General features: G+C 44.2%; 2 protein-coding genes across 2 annotated transcripts in view; one reads left to right on the forward strand and one right to left on the reverse strand.

Annotated features, from left to right (window-relative positions):
• The window catches only part of MRPL33 (mitochondrial ribosomal protein L33), a 29782-nt gene extending 16743 nt beyond the window's left edge, over positions 1–13039 (forward strand). Inside the window, exon 4 of the mRNA XM_016145354.2 lies at positions 12342–13039. Coding sequence (XP_016000840.1) covers positions 12342–12431 — 90 coding nt within the window. The 3' untranslated portion in view covers positions 12432–13039. The remainder of the gene's footprint in view (positions 1–12341) is intronic.
• The window catches only part of RBKS (ribokinase), a 77260-nt gene that overhangs the window by 6246 nt on the left and 53569 nt on the right, over positions 1–17445 (reverse strand). The window lies entirely within an intron of this gene.

A 17445-nucleotide genomic window follows, 5' to 3' on the forward strand; every position in this document is an offset into this window, starting at 1 on the left:
TGGCCATAATGAGGAAAACTGACATCACACGGCCCCTGATGTGGCGCCTTGACAAGGACATAATATCACTTGCGTAGTATTCCTGCTCAAAATGTATAACCTAACTTGGGTCATGAGGAAGCAGCAGACAAACCTAAATTGAGAAAAGTTCTATAAGATAATGAGCTTGTGCTTTTCAAAAAATTTCAACATCAAGAAAGACAAAAAGGTTGAGGACCTGTTTCATGTACAAGGAGACTAAAGCAACATAAGAATTACATGCACTAGATCATCCTGGACTGGCTCCTGGACCAAAAAATTATATGAAGAACATTATTGAGCTGCGCATATAAGATTATTTCAGTGTTAAGTTTCCTGAATTTGATATTATTTTGTCATGTCCTTGTTCTCAGGAGATATATCCTGAGGTAGTAAGAGAGACAGAGTCAAGATGTCTGCAACTTATGCCCAAGTGGTTCATCAGAAAAAAAAAGCATATTTATGTATTTTGAGAGATGCAATTAAATGCGGCAAAATGCTAATTGGTGAAACTATGTCAAGAGTGTATTGGAATACTGCAGCTTTCCTATAACTTTTACAAAATTAAAAATTTTGTTGAAGTTTTAATAAAAGAAATTTTATTAAAGAAGTTCTAAAAATCAACATCACTCACTTTGTGACTTTACAAATTGGCCAATTTCAGCCTCTGAATGACTTCTCTCCTTAGTGAAGTGCGAATCTACTACAAGTTGGAGTGAGCTGAATGGGGAGAAGCTCTTTCCTGCACTTGGGGATACCCCATCTCATTGGGGCAATTTACTTTGCAGTTACTTTACTAGGCAGTGACACCCACCTGAAAGTCAAGGGGACTGGGAGGACGATATTCTGGCCATGACAAGTGAGATGCTGGAGGGTGTGGGTGGGATTCTCCATTCATCCTCACAAAGGGTGAGCAGCAGGCTCTGAGAGTCCGAACCACAAAGAAGTAGGGAGGTCCCGGGCTGCCAGCCGTCAGCTCAGAGACCAGAAGACCGGTAAATGCTATCTTAAAAGTCACATTACTTCCAACAATGGAAAAGCTCTTTGAAATTTAAGCATGAAAAGGCCGGAAAAGTACTACTTAACCTTCACAGAGGAGTAGAAGGCTACGGGCGGAGTGAACTCTTATTGTTTGCTCTGCATCAGAAGGCAGCAAAGCCCGGTGCTTTTATAAACACACAAGACTGACTTCATTTCACCTTTATAACGACCTGCTCTGAAACTTGAGGGAACTGAGTCTTAGAGACCTTAATTTGTTCAGGGTCACACGGTGAGTCGGAGGCGGAGCTGCCATTTGCATCCAGACCCAGCCGATGATTCCGTGGTCTTCACATTACACCCCATGGGAAGCGGTTGTGAGAGGCCGGCAGGGCAGGGGGAAAGAAAGAGGGAAAGAAATGAAGCTGAAAAGAATTGCCACCCCCACCCCACCCCCCGTTTTTTGTTTTTATTTTATTTTTTTTTAAACTTTCAAGGTCGATGCCACCTAAGTGGGTTCCTGCTGCAAGGAATTTGAGGACATCCTCCTCCACGTGCAGGACATCCAGGGCTCCGGACAGTGTGAAAATTTCCCTGAGTCACGTGAGAACCGAGGACAACGCGGATCGGCGGCCCCTCCGGGCAACCCCGAAAGCTCTCTGCCTGTGAGCACCTCGTATTCCTCCGCACTTCTCTGAGGACACTCAGGACATTGTGCTGACTATTTTAGGCATGGGCCTACAGTCGGGGAGACTTTGCAAGCTCTTCGAGGGCGGAGACCACCTCTGTCCTTGCTGACTCTTCCCTCTTGTCACTTAGCGCTTTGAATTGACCTGAATTATTGGTCCTAGTTCCGTCGTGTTCTCATCTTTCCGTGATCTCTTTCAGGGGGGCCAGAGGACCCTCTCTGAACCACATGTGACGTTCTTTTTTGTCAGTGAAAATGGAGGTTAGGTTGCCACAGCCCAGAGATACTTGATATTCTCGCTGTTGAATCTGTTTATACCACAAGGCTTTCAAGTGCCAATAAATTACTCGGCTGTTGATTCACGTCTTCAGTATAACTATTTTTATACATAGGTACAATTTTTTTTTTTTTAATGGAAAGTGCTTTAAAAGTGGAAGCTGTATTCTATCACTGTGATTTTCCTGTAAGTAAAGTACTTTCCAATCAATCATTCGTGGAATAATGGAGTAGTTCTCATTGATACAACATGATGGTTTTAACCTTTTACTGAAAATTATTTTTGTGCCAAAGGGGTGATGGCATAATTCATCTTTCTTCAGTAGAAATACCCATGTGGCTACTTATTCAATGTCTTCTCACAACGATTTCCTCTTGAGGAGCTGCTCTTACAGAATGGGTGTGGCATTCTGAAACTCCTGCTCTCCTGAGGGCCTGCACTCGTAGCTTCTCAGAAGTTCTGGTCTGCGGTACCAGCGGAGGCAGTTGGAGCATCTATGAAGTGAAAGGACGGCAAAACCCGCACCAGAATGCCCGAGCCCGCTAGCGGGGTTAGTGGAGGGGTTCAGGCACTCTGCAGGGCTGGTGGGGCGGAGGTGACACTCACGAATGTCTTGTGAGAGAACCCTAAGGGAAGAGTCTGCGCGCTGGGCACTCCTAAGGACAGCCCTACCACTGGGGTGTGCCGCGCGGTTGGGGTGGGAGCCTCTGCCGCTAGGACCGAAGGCAGCGTTACCCTGGGGAGGTCGGTTGCTTGTTTCCCGCTGTCGCCCTGCCCCACTCCCTGTCCCCTCCCAGTGCACCTTGCCCTTGACTATGCGCATGGGTCTGCTCCCTCACTGAATTGACCAGCTCACGTCCCAATCTCTTAGGGCTCTGCTCTCTGATGAGAGATAGGTGCGCACCGAAAAAGCCTGTGGAGCTGGCAGGAAATGCTTGAAATGCAGTAAAATTGTGCAGGTGCCACCCCAGGAGAGCATACCTAAAGCCGGAAGTCCGAGCGGTCCACATTAGCTATTTTGTCTGAGGTTCTGCTCAGGGTCAGGCTCTCTGCTGGGTGCTGTGCACGTTATCTTTATTTCAACAGTAACCCTGTGAAGGCTGGCAAATTTGGGGCTGCAGTGTATGGTTATGCAAGGTGGCACTATACAAGGGTAACCAGGTGAGGGGCAACAATGGGCCTGCAGGCCATGCTTAGTTCACCAAGCTGTGTGCCTACCCAGAGGGGCACCTTCTATTTGCACAAAATACCACAGACACTGGCAGCAACCCTGGGGAATTTCTAGGATTCAAGGTTAAATAAATAACTTGCTCAAGGTGAAAATCAAGGTGGTAAATGGTGGTCAAGAGTTGTACCATGGATATCTGTGGAAATCCAGCAACAGAGCAGGTGGAGAAGCTATTTTGGGAGAGAAAGACTGGGTTTTTGGCTACTGCTCAAACTTTCCTATTTCCCTATGGGAAGGGCTTATGTTTTCTATAGTGATGAAGAATGACAGGGATGAGAGAGTGAAAGCCATGGATCTCTAATGATGTCTCTCTCTGTATGGGGACCTATCTTCCTCTGTGTGCTTGGGGCAGGATTAGAGAAGAGATTGTGAACTAGAGTTGCCCTGAGCAGGTGTTGGGGAAGGAGAAGCAAAGGCTTTGGAAAGAATACTTCAGGCGAACAACCTGAGAGTCCAACCTGGATAAGGAAGGAAGAGAGGCCAGGAGGCAGTCAGTAGGTCTGAAGAAAATGGAGAACTAAGGAAAGTGAGAACAAGTGTAGGAGAAGAGGTGAAAGAGCTGGTTGTGGTCAGAGAGTAGGAAGCGAGGTTTATTCCCACAGAATGGAAGCAGTGCCAGGTGTTCACCTTCCTGGGAGTCATCATGGGAGTGGGAGGCTGGAAGTGAAGAGTCACTGGAGGTGAGGGCATCTAGGAACTGTGAGACTTGGTGAGGGTTCACCCTCATGGTACTGAAGTCATGTGACATAATGGTAGCATTGGAGTGGAGAGAAGAGTGCTGATGTAGATGTCAGAGTCTTAGATAAACAGAGGATGACCAGGAAAGGAGGTCAAGGCTTTGTAACTGAATTGCGTGAGGCTCAGTGATGCAGAAATCTCTACAGGAGGGTAGAAGAGGGATGCCTGGAAGCTTTGCGATCAGGAGCAGCTGTCACCTGCAAGGGCTGTACAGGGAGTTATGGATATGAAAGAGCTTGCTCATGAGACTAGGACAGCCAGAGGGCTTAGGTGGAAGGTTTAGGAGGGAGAGAAGCACAGAGCAGTAAGGGACTCTTCTGGGTCCTTGTGTCTCTCCGACCCTTCTTCTTTGTCTCTTTCACAGGTCCCTCTTCTTCACACACCATCGCTAAGAGTATTTCCTTGGGTTCTGTCCTTGGCCCATTGTCCTTCTCATTCCCCATTTCTTAGGTGTCTCACCTATGATGTAGTTATAGTTTCAACAGCTATGAAGATGACGAGTCCTAACTCAATATTTTTAGCTCAGACTCTTCTCTGTCTTCAGATTCACATATCTACCTGTGAGTCTGCTCAACCAGCCTCATGTCTCTTGCAGGCAACTCTAACTCAGCATGCCTGAATCGAACTCACAACTACCAGAACAGTAGTTATGCAGGGCCTTTTCTTATTTTGTCAGTGTGTAGCACCTCTGCATTGAAAATATGGGAGTCTTCTAGACATCTCCCTCCCATATACTTAATTAACTACCAGTTGCCAAGTTTCAGTGCTGAATATTTCTCCAATCTGTGCTCTCTGTCCCTCCTCTCACCACCCTGCTTCATGCATCACCTCTGGAGGACCACGTTAACTTCCTAACTAGTCTCCCTGCCTGCAGTCTGGCCCCTCCCAACCCCTCCTCTACACCACCGTACATCTGGCCACCTCACTTCCATGCCTAGAGCCCTCTGAATGTTTCTCATCTTTCTTAGGATAAAATTTTAGCTTCTTAGCATGGCACATGTGGCTCCCTAGCCCACTTTCCCAGTTTCATCTCATACTCCTTCCTGTTCACATATGGAACCTTGGGTCTTCATTCATGGAGATATCTCAGCTATGACTCTTCCCTAGACTAATTCCTACTCATCTCCTAAGACTCAGCTCAGATGTTAACTAAGTTATTACGTGTTTGCTGACTGGTACTATAGTCAGAGCACTGTTTTCCCTGATCACAGGAGCCTGGGTTAGGAACCCGCCTTGATGCGCCTGCCTTCCTCCTTGGGCTTCATTACTTCCATGCCCTCGGACTAGCACATGCCAGGCTCATCACTGTTTGAGGTGCTGACTGAATGAGGGACCATCAGGAGGGCGGGTGCTGAGTGATCAGGCACATGTTGTCCCAAGAATGCACTTGGAGGGATGCCAATGAGACAGACTTGTGAAAGTCCTAGTTTGCTGAATTACAGCTGATAGAAAAGAGGATGACTTGGACGCCATGATGAGTAGTAAGTGTAATTGGGGAAAAAACCCATGTGATGAAAATCCCTAAGGTAAGACATGATCAGGCGGCAACAACAGATCTCAGACAATCTTGCAAGAATGATGTCACCACGAGGCTTCATTTGTTAGGAATCTGTGCCCACACTATGCGGATGATTCATCACCCAAACTGCCGAGGGACCCTCACAGTTAAGGCCCTTGCATTCCTCCTCGATGTCTTAACACATTCCATCTGACAAGTAGATACCACTTTCCTTTCTTTTCAAAACCTCTCCCTACAACAAAGCTATTCAAAGCCTACACTGTGGACCTGACTTCCTCAGCCAGGCTTGTGGTTTTAGAGGCCAGGGCAAAGGCAAATGGATGAAATATGACTCAATCCCAAGTCAATTTCTTCTTTATAAAAAAGGATATCGCGGGGGCCTCAGGAAAGGGAGCAAGAATGACGCTAACCCTCTGGGGTCCCTGTCGTTGTCACCCCACAAAGGCAGGGCTGTAGCAGTTGCCGAGGTGGCTTGCCCTCAGGCTCGCTTGGTGGCAAGTCCTGCTCTGCTCTTCCAAGTTCCAAGAACACGGCTTCTGCTTTGTTCCTGTTTTCAGGAGGTTGAGGCATGAATGTCTGGTTGGGCCTGGGAAAGGAAAAGTCATTCTTTGTCCTTAAAAGGTTGATCGAGGGCTGGCAGGAGACGTGGTGTCATGACGCTTGGGAGACACACAAACCTGGTTTTAAATCCTGCCTTCTCCCCTTTTTTTGTTGGCTGTTTCATCTAATAACAGTAAATTCATTATCTTGATACCTACCATGAGCCCCTCTGTGATAGCTGGGAAAAATGTTTTCCTCAATTGGGACAATGTGGTAAATGGTTTGGAGTCAGCCGGACCTGGGTTTAAGCCCTAATTTCACAGCTCTGGTGAGTTACTCAACCTTTCTGTGACTGTTTATCTGTAAAATGGGAACCTACCTCATAGGTCTATTGTAAATACGGAATTAGATAACGTATGTCAGAAGGCATAGCACAGTGCCTGGAGCAAAGCTGGGTGTTCAGCAAAGGTGGGTGGGGTAGACTAGATGATATCATCTCAGAGGCCCCTTAATTTGCTAATGTTTTTGGAAATGAAAGCCCATGACCTGGGTCTGAAGGGGCCAGACAAGGGTCTAAGGAAAAAGAGGGTCATGATCCTGTGGATCCTAGGGCGAGGGCTTATGCTATGATTGGTAGCCATTCCCAGCTCAGAGCAGAAGGATGAGTGCATCCAGGAATGCCCTCGTAGCCAGGAAGAGGCAGATGAGGCAGAAGCCAGGGTCCGATGACTCCTGATTACAGGGGAGGCCAGGCTGCAGAGAGTCCCAGCAGTGGCCGACTGTATGTGCTGGGGTCTCTGAAATCTATTCCTTTGTGGGGGCAGGAGAAGTACTTTATCAGATCTTTAAAGAGGTTGTGAGTACGAGATTAAATAAATGTAAAGTGAATAGTATAAAGGTGGTTCTTGTCAGTGTAAGGCTTTCATTTGGGGCCAAAGGACAGAGAGAGAATGATTAGCAAGGCTTCTGGGAGAGGCCTAGGGCTGGGAAGGGCTGGAGGATGGCATGGGGAGAGGGTGACCTGCTGGGAGGGAAAGCTGTGTGCTTCTATGAAGAGGGCTGCTTTGGTGGATGGCCCCATTTTCCATTATAGCGAGCCAACCACGGGGCAAAGGGAGAGGAGGCGGGTGGTGGCAGAGTCTGGAGGATGGCAGGCAGGCTAAACAGATAGTGCAGGGACAATGTGATTTTAGAGGACATTTCTCTAGTCGTGTTGGATGGAAGATGAAGGTGGGGCTTATCCTGGTTAGTGATGGACATTGGGCCACCTGATCCAACTTCTCCATGTGACCAACTTTACCACTAGCTCGAGTGTGAGTAGGAGAAAGGCTCTGCTTAGACTCGTCATTCCATCTAGGGCGTTCATGCTCATCTGGGGTGGTATCTCCTTGTGGGAGATACTTATGTTTGAAGGGTGAGGGGGGTCTGTGTGAAAAAAATCTAAGATACAATGATTTGTGGTTCTCCAAAGGGCCACAGTACATAAACAGTGATAGATAGATAGATAGATAGATAGATAGGAGATAGATAGATAGATAGATAGATAGATAGATAGATAGATAGAGATGGGTAGATAGAAAGGAGGAAAGAAGAAAGAATATCTGTGGCATTACAGTTTCATAGGAGAAAAGGGCAATTAGAAAAGCAAATTGTAAAGGGCTCCTTGGGGGGGGGGGGTGAGTAATAAAATCAGGTTGAGAAACACTGCATTAGGGCCTCTCATTTCAAAGAACGGCGAGTGGCCCGGTCAGTGTCTCCCAGTGCGTTAGGAAGCCCTGACCAGCCTCTCAGTTGCAAGGTAGGTGTCAGTAGCTCCCTGCTGTTTCCACTGAGCCAGAAATTCCTACCTCTCCCAGCCAGTTCCTCTCTTGTTTACCACAGTCTGCAGTCTCCATGGCTACCAGTGAGCCTTGGGCAAGTGCATGCCCTGGAGTGAGAAGGAGATTAGAACTAATGTGGTCTGGCCTATCTTCTTTCCAAGGCAGGAAACGTGCAAAGGTTCTCTCCTAGGCAGACAAGACTGAGTGGTCTGATAAACATACCATGAGATAGGATGCTGCTTACACAAGACAAGAGCCCTGTTTCACAGCTCAGATCTGAATATTTCTGTCTCCTCTTATCAGTGCATATTTACATCAGAAGGATGAGGTCACATCCTTCCCAACCTCAACCATCTAGCCTTCCTTGCACAGATCAGTTTAGGGACATCTTGATAGACAGTGAGAATCTGGTTTTCTTATTGTTATTATTGTGAAAGTGCTGCTGATTTTTATTCTAAATAAATCTGTAGGGAACATGACTAATCATTATGCCATGGATGTCCATGACTTTGGCTTCTATTAGCCACCTTAATTTATTACATTTGAATTTCAATTATTAGGCCGAGATAGTCTGCTCTTAAAATACTCTGTGATGAAAAGAAATAGCAAATATTTTCTTCCTTAATATATTTTAAATTATCATGATTTCATATTAATCATTTATGAAACTGCATGCAGCACAGTTTTGATGTGTTTTTTATTTTTGCCTTTTAAATAGACATGATATTTTCCTGGTTCTAAAACTTATTAGCTATTTGCTTTTAAAAAACCCAGTTTTATCGAGATATAATTCACATACCATAATAATCTATGTATTTAAAATATACAATTCAGCGTTCTTTAGTACATTCACAGGGTTCATCATCACCACAGTCTAATTTTAGAAATTTTTGCTCCCCCTAAATAAACCTTGCACTCATTAACAGTCACTCCTCATTCCCCACAACATCCCAGGCTTAGGAAGCACTAATCTTCTGTCTCTGTAGGTTTATTAGATAAGTACACATTTTTGAATGAAATAATTTCATATTCTAATTCCACAATTAACTAATATCTTATTCCATAATTTTAACTGATCATTTGATCATAATTAACCAATTAGAGTCATACCTAATCTCTTGATTTTAGCTGGCACTTTGGGTGAAAAGTGAAGTTGACGTTGGCCTAGTGGGGACTGTTCTGTGTTACTAAAACTGTGTTCCCATAAGCGCTGTGGCAACAGGTTGAGCTTCCTTCCTGCCCAGATATGTTCACTAAGTACGTTGTAAAGTTTTAAAGTTAAATTATAAATGTACCAGGAGCTGGCCGTTTAAGAATTCTTATGGTGAATTTTCATGGCTAACCATGAAAGTAAAATCTACCCACATTCTTCTCAAGCACATACATATTAACTGGTCCGGTTTGTAAATTTTGATTTCTGTAGATTTGGTTTGTTTGGGGGATTTTCTTTTTGTTCCTCTTTGCATGATTAATGTGTGGCACTGGACACTTAGTTTCCTTCTTGAAGGTCATGACTCCCTCACACAGGGATGAGATGGGTGGTTTCAGTACAGACCCTTTCTCTGCTAGTGTGTGACATGTTCTGGGCATGAGAGCATCAATGTCCGCATACGTGTCCGTCTTTAATGATCTGAAGCTTCCCACAGAAAACAGCAGGATGAAAATGGATATGTTTTTGTAGCCCCTTGTAGCCACTAATCAGGCAACATTTTTCCTGTCTTAACATTAGATAAATTGGTGGGCTGAAATGGCAGAATCTGAGACACATTCGCCAAGGTGATAAATCAGCAGTCATTATATAGACCAAAAGGTGGCTCTGACTAGAGAAATGATCAATACAGGCCTTCTCCCAGCTCTTCGCCCTGACACAATGCTCGGACTACCAGAATCCGGTCTGCAGAATGACATAACTTTCACTTTTTCACAGTACTTTCTGGTTTACGGAGCATGTTTGTAGATGTGATTCACTTTGAATCTCATTACAAGTCTAGGAGGTAGATAGGGTAGGTCTTTCACTTTCCAGATGAGAAACCAAGCGTTAAGAACTTGCTCAAGGTCAAATGCCTAGCTGGCAGGACCAGGGCCCCTCACTTGAAGGACAGTCTCCACTACAGTAGCCAGGGCACACATGTAGGCCAGATTTACTCACAAAGATTTTGAAACTTCTTTTTTGGAATACCTTTAAAGTCTGTAGCACATCTTTGACTATCCTCAGTGAAGGCAATATTTTATCTTTTAAGTCATTTCCCAGACTAGATAGAGTGTGCTTCAGAATTTGCCTGGAGGGCTTGTTAAGCAGATCAGTAGACTTCAGCCCTAAAGTTTCTGATCCCTTAAATCTGGGATGGGGCTGAGATTTGTGTTTCTAATGAGTTCCCAGGTGATGCTGATCGGGCTGGTCCAGGGCCGCACTTTGAAACCATTATTTTAAGGAATTTATTTCTGAAAAGAGTGACTCATTTAAAACCAAGTCTAATGATTAGGATGGGGTATCAAGCTAGGGGATTCCGCCACTGGCCAAAAACAATGGGCAACTATAAAGAATTTCCAGCTCTGCAGGAAATTCAAATAAAGAGCCCCCCCGGAAGGTTTGAACAGTGGCAGTTTGATTGGACTAAACGTGAAGGTCCCCAATGTGACTACCATCAAGGGGGAGCACAGTGGTACGTGTACGAGATGTTCATTGTCAACCTTTCCAGCTTTAGGAAGAGAAAAGAAGCCATGGAGGTGACGCGCACATTAGAGAGAACCAGTATTAAGGAAGAATTAATAGTAATGTGTAGCAGCCGAACTAGTAAGACTGGTTTAGCAGTTGTTGTAACCGTGATAGGTGTGGAAGGTGAAGGGGAAACTCTGACTTTTCCTACCCTGACTTTTCAGTTGTGATTAGAATGGAAAAGGTGAAAAGATCTAATTTTGGATGCCAAAGATAAACATGCAGCATTTTACGGGGGAAAAAGATTCCAGCAGAAAAGAAAATGAACTACATTAAGTACTTAAGCTGGGAGTCAATCCTTTGTGTCACAGCAGGGAAAAGAAGGAGGTGGAGGACTGCCTAAATATTGGTTCTAATTTTATTTTCAATTCTACATTACATTAAACTCTCCGTGTACCCCTCTTTAATTTAAAGCAACTGCTGACACAAATTGGTGTGCCTTCTTTTCTTTGACATCAGTATTTCTCTTGAATTATGCATTTCCATCTGGAATGAGATTTATGGGGCTAAAGCCTCCTTTCATTTAGATGGATGAAAACAGAGAGAGATCAGTGGGGGTTCAATACGAAATCATTGGGGTGGGGGGGCTATATATGTTCAGGGGAGCATTTCACGGCCCCAAGAGACTGTAAGTGGTATCACAGAATGATACTGATCTTTCAATTTTCAACATGTTGATTAAAATTCAGCTACTAGAGAACAGAGTGGGATTTTGGGATAAAGTGAAGCTCTTTGCTTTGTACATTGGTTGATAGTTTAGAAAAGAGCAAAATTTTATGCTTTAGTTATAATAACTTAATGTGGAAAATGTTCTTAAATCAATATGGCCACCTGAAAGCTGCTTGATTATAATCTTCTTTGGCTGGAACTGGCCGTGCCCAGCAGCCACGTCACGATGTCAGTGTCTTCAGTGCAGTTTGACCAGGGGTAGGCCAGCTGCGGGAACATGTGAGGGCCTGTTGTCGATGCGGGTTTCGGCCCTGCTCTGGGAGTGGGTGGGCCATGAAGCCAGGGGCCCAGGGAGCTACCCTAGCCCCTCTTCAGGTTCATGGGCAGGGCTGACCCGTGCTCGGCAGGGACCGCTCTCGGTCACAGCCCTCACTGCTCTTTCTCCTGGCTAGCCACAGAAAATGGCCTGGGAGACTTAAAACTGGTTAAAAACCCCATTCTAGCCAAAATGTCTGTGGTAGATTAATTTATTCTATAATTTAAAGAATTCCATTATTAATGAAAGAAGTAGAATCTCGAGTATGAGCTAAAGCTGGAATAAAAAAGGCCCATTCTTCAGGCAATATTAATGGAAGCTTTGTATATAAATAACTTTATATATTGATGAATACAACAGCACTTAAAACTAAAATGTCTGTTAGCGTTTCACTGGGTTCTAAAGACTGGCCTTCTGTGGTCAGCAATCTTTTTTCTTTGTGACTCCACTATTCTAGACAGAAAACAGTTAATCCAATATGATTTAGTATCTCACAAAAGATTCCAGTGAAACATTTTCTGCCAAATGTTCATCTAACAGCTGCTTTTTTATTTCAGTGAGAGTTACTTGAAGTAAAATCATTGTTCCTTGAGAAGATTGCATGCTAAACAATACAGAGCTACCAGATTATTAAATAGCAAAGGCATTTGATAATATTAGCACCAACCACAGGTTCCACTTCTGCTGATGCACAGAATTTTGAGTAATTAGTCATTGCACAATATTGTATTTATATCCTTTTTTTGCTTGAGCTGTTAGGCCACAAAGTCAGCAGGCAGTTTCTGTTATAAAAGGGTTCTCTGGGTTATTTATAATGTTTCTGTTTCCTTGCAGTTGCTGCTTCACTCTTGGGTCTTGGGCCAGGTCTACACTGTGAAAATGAAGGAAGGAACTGAGCAATTGTTCTGCGAATCTAACTGCTGAAAGCTGGTGTGGATGATTCACAACAAACTGTGTATGCCTTGGCTAGAATACCTGCTATTTTCTCTATACAACTCATATTCATCACATACTGGCTCATTTGTCATTTCATCGGGGGGAGAGTGTGTAGGTACGTGAAGGCTGTGTTTCTATTGGGAGTAAGCTCGTGTATAAGGCACAGATGATAGGGCAAGAGAGCAGAACTAGCATTATTTTGCAAAAGAGTTTCCTTCGAATGTTATTTACTTTAAGTGAAGGATGAAGTTCTGTTACAAATGCTTCTCTGTTGTGTAGATCAGTTATTCCCCAAAATGGGAGTGGCAGGCAGCCAGGCATACCCCGTGGAAGGGCACATGGGAATCACCTGAGCATCATTTCATTTCATGTTTTGTAAATTGCTTCTTGTGCCATCTGCAGAATTTTTGATGGTATGAACTGTTTCTAATTAGAGTAGGTTTTAGCTTTTAGGTGAGTCAGGGCTCAAAAAAATGCTGTGAACCACTGAGACTAGTAGAGCGATCTATTTGTATTGACTATGAAATAAGCATCTTACTTAGCTTCCCCCTTCGTCCCCTCCCCCCCTTTTTAAAATAAAACGAACTACCGTTATATCCTCTGAATTCTTAAGAGTTCCTAAACCCGCTTCTCAACATCCCTGGTGCGTCTCCTCCCTAGTCCCGGCTGCCATAATATCTCACCGGATCAACGCAACAGTCCGATGGTTCTCCCTGCCTCCAGTATTATGATCTCTACTGTATTCTTCGCACTGCAGCCATGTCCATCTTTTTATAAAGTACAAATCTACCCCATGCTGAAACTCTTCGATGGCTCCCCACTGCCCTCAGGAGAAGTGCAGATTCCCAGTTATGGCAAGTAAAGCTCTCCGTAACCCACCCCTATTAGGCTTTTCTACTCTCTTGCACTTGAAGCTCTTTCCAAATAGAGCAACTTGAAAAGGTGCAGACACAACATGCTTTCTTGGCTCTGGGCTGTTTCATGAGCTGTTGCCTTTGCCTGAGTTACCCTTCACCAAGCTGGCTCATCCTTCAGCTCACCTCCTTCCCTTGCCCGCTCAGAGCAGGATCCTTATGCTCCTCAGGGGCTCTCGCCTGCCCTTTCGCAGCATGTCAGGTGCACTCCCATAATGCACTTCTTTTCCTGACTGTGTGGGCTACATATACTTCTAGACTTAAGCTCTTTGTGGCCAGGGACTGTCATATTACACCAATGTGTCCCTATTTACACTGGCGCACGCCTGCTGCTTGGCATGCAGAAAATTCAAACAAACTGTGCTGAATACATGAGTACACAGTGGGGTGCTCCTCACCCCATTTTGCCATCATTTACCACAAGGGTCTTTTCCATTTCTTAAAGGACTGTTTGCAGTCCTAAAAGCCACTTCTGTTTCATCAACTATGGTACGAGGATGCTCCAAGAATAAAGAGTCAGGCAGCCTCAGGATCCCAACCGTGAACAAACCCTATTTTAGTCTTCTCTCTCTGGCAGTTTTAAAAGACATGAAGAATGGCCGACATAGAGTAGACATATCATTTGGAAAGTCAGCAGGTAAACACAGAAGGCCCTCTCAGTCCTGGCATCTGAGGCTGTAACTCAGGAACGTCCCCGCCTCCATCCACCTGGAGGACTGGCAGCTTGCTACTCTTCAGAGCTCTACAGTTCTCTTCTCTATGGCTTGAGAAAAGAGAATGAGAACCCAATTAATTTAAAAAAGAGACATGGAGAATAGAAAAGAGAAGGTCTAACATATACCCACTAGGGGTTCCAGAAGGAGAAGATTGAGAAAATAAGGGAGGGACAATCATAAAATGGTTAAGGTTTTTCAAAATTGATAAGAAACAGAAACACTGAGAGATTTAGGAAGAACAAAGAGTCACGAGCAGTATAAATAAGAATAAATTCAGATCTGGACTCATTTTAGTAAAACTGTAGAATGGCAAAAACCAAGAGAAATTCTTACAAAATAACACTATCCTTCTGTTCAAATGTGTTCCTAAAAGCTAAGTCCTGATATAGGCTGAATCTTCATAGCACTGAAGCACCTTAAGCAAAAGGTCATATTGTGTTTGTAATGTTTTATTTCTTGAAAACAACTTGAAGCAAAAAAGCAAAAGATTAAGAATTCACAAAGTTAGGTGGTAGATCCGTGAGTGTTCATGATATTACTCTTTATATTTTTCAGTATAACTGAAATATTTCATAATTTAAAAGAAGGAAGGAAGATAATCTGATTGGTTTTGGGATTACTGAGGGAAGTAGTAAGTTTAAGTATTTGATGCAAATTTTATTCATTTACAAAGTAACCGAAAACTAAATGTTAAAGAGAAGACTAAGTGGAGGAAAATGATTTTCCTAACTAGGAACAGGAAGTCACGAGGAAGTCATTTTCTAGCAAATGTAACCATGATCATTTCTTTTCTCAATTTGGTATGTTTTGACCAAGGAAGGAAAAGAATATAAAACTTTCAGATTTTAGAGAATCTCTCAAGGGAGATATAATTCACCTAATCTCTGGACCCCCCTCTATCCCCAAATCACATAGCTTTTTCAGAGGTTGTACTGTAGGATAGAGCACTCCTATAGTTTTTAAAGGAATGTAAATAAGAGGAAAGCGAGAGTGACCAGTTGCCTCTTTAAACTCTGTCCCACCATAGTACATACACATGCACACATAAACACATGGCATTCATGCCACTAACAGTTTAGTTACACGTAGCGCATTAACATAGATAATGCGCAAAGTATACACACCGCTAACCTACAGCACACACATACTTTCACACAAAGGGCAGACAAATTGCAGCAAGCTGTGAAACGCACATGTTTTTACATTTCCTTGTCCACCTGTATCAGCACCAATGGTCGCTGGGGGCAGTGGGCATGGTTCCGACTCACTAGGCTCTACAGGTTGGGTCTAGATGGTTTTCTCACCTCCTCATTTCAGGTCCACCCAAGAAATATGGCCACACAACGAAAACCACTTAGAAGACCTACAGTACAGTCCTGGCATTTCGCTCCTGAGATCACTACTGTAGCATTCTAGGAAAACGAGCAGGGGCAGACCTCTGGCTCACTACCATGGTATCCTGCTGATACCGAGGATGCTTAAGGAGTGGGGAGAAGTAGGGCTTAGATGTAGGAAGCTAAGAGGAAAAGAAGTCTTAATTGTAGATGGGTAAACAAGCTGCCACAACCTCATGCCATCCCTTCTTACTGGGAGAGGGACTTTTTCCTGTCCCTTCAATTAGGTACTATCTAGGCCCGCAAAACAGTAAATCTAGATTTAGATTTTGCTGTATTGACTTTCACTAAGGTTTAAAAAGCTTTTTTTTTTCCCCCCCCCCCCCCTCTATATCCTACCTCTACCTCCATGCCCTTCTTCTCTACTATCATTGCTCTTCTTTTAGTCTCTGGTCATGTTTGAGTTGTGAAGCAAGGCCAGTGTTCCCAGGTACCCGCAGGAGTCCCTAAGATGTACAGCCTGAGGCACATGTACCTGCATGTCCAGCTCTGGCTGTGGGACAGAACTTAAGGAAAATGGAAAAAATAGCCTTGTATTTGGCCCTGTTTCAGTTCCTCAAAGTGAAGATGACATTTCTGGTAAGCAGTTACAATTAGATTTTTAGAGCCCTGGGTTTTCAACGGATCAAATGCAGGTTTAAGAAAGATAATTTACAATATTTAATTCTGCCTGATTAGCTAGTAAATGAGGGGATCTGCTGATGTGAAAGTAACATAAGCGAGCTGATATGCCCCCTGGGGCAGGACAGATGTTCTATGCCTTGTCCATCAGTCCCTCTAGCAATCGCTTTGCCCTCTGTCTTTTCTTTTCGTCGTTTTCATCTTTTCTGGCAGCCAGAGTCAGTAGAGTTTGTACGGATGTCAGGTCCCTTTATTGATATAATTCCTAAGGTTAAGATGGCTATTTCAGAGCAGATCCTGCAGATCCTCCAGTCCCGAGAACACTGGGGCTTAGTGAGGCTAAGTGACTGTCACACGCACACTAGTTACCTTTCCAGAAGGAAGTGGAACGATTTCGTTATTTCAGGAGAACCTAATTTTACACACCAAGCATTGTATTAAGCACTGGGTTTGCTCCCAAAGTGCCCTCTGAGCTGGACCTTGAGGATGGGTAGGAGTTTACTAGGCAGGGAAGGAGGAGTGTTGTTTCTTATGTTAAACTAGAGAGAGAGTTTGGGAATGCTAAAAAAAAAAAAAAAAAAAAAAAAGGATTTCCTTTTCATCAACCTCTCTAATTAGCAGTTCAGGCCCCTACTTAAAGAAGTTTAATGAAAAGGTGGTTTGGTGTAGTCTCTGAGAGTGGTATACCTCTCTTCTAGGTTTGGTCATTCAGTGACAAGAATAAATGAGCTTGATCTGTGCAGGAACCTGCAGTGTCTGGACTAGCTCAATTGTGCTACACGGCTGTCTGTGCAGTTCGGCTCCTTGGCCTGCGTAGGGAGATGCTGGAGTTGCATGGCAGTGGGACCTGGGTTTCCCTCCAGCAGTGTACAGAGCCAAGGTCGACCCACTCTGCATAATGGTGAGTGATGCAAGCTCTTGGTACATGGTACCTGGTACCTCCAAATGATCCCGGTGAAGTGAACAATCAGCCACGTAGTGTCCTACTAATGAGAAAGAACACATACTGAGTGTTTACGTGTGCCGGGCACTGTTTTTAGAGCTATCTACATGGGTTACTGCATTTAAGTGAGGCTGCCCTGCACTGCACTGTAAGCAAATGGTGCTTTTGCAAGATCTGGCAGCTTCTCGATATCTAGAGAAATGGAGCAATTATAGAAGCCTGTATCATGACAAGTGACAAGGAAAGTCAGTGCTGAAATGCCAAATAGCTTGAGAGTAAAGGCTACACAGACTGCTACCAAATCAAGAGGCAGAATGGTGTGGTGGAGAGCACTTGAGTGTTAGACTCGGGCAGACGGACAGACAGACCTAGAGTCAATTCCTAGCTCTGCCAGCTTTCTAGCTGTATGACTCT

This window comes from Rousettus aegyptiacus, unplaced genomic scaffold (genome assembly GCF_014176215.1).
Source record: "Rousettus aegyptiacus isolate mRouAeg1 unplaced genomic scaffold, mRouAeg1.p scaffold_m13_p_7, whole genome shotgun sequence".
NCBI lineage: Eukaryota > Metazoa > Chordata > Mammalia > Chiroptera > Pteropodidae > Rousettus > Rousettus aegyptiacus.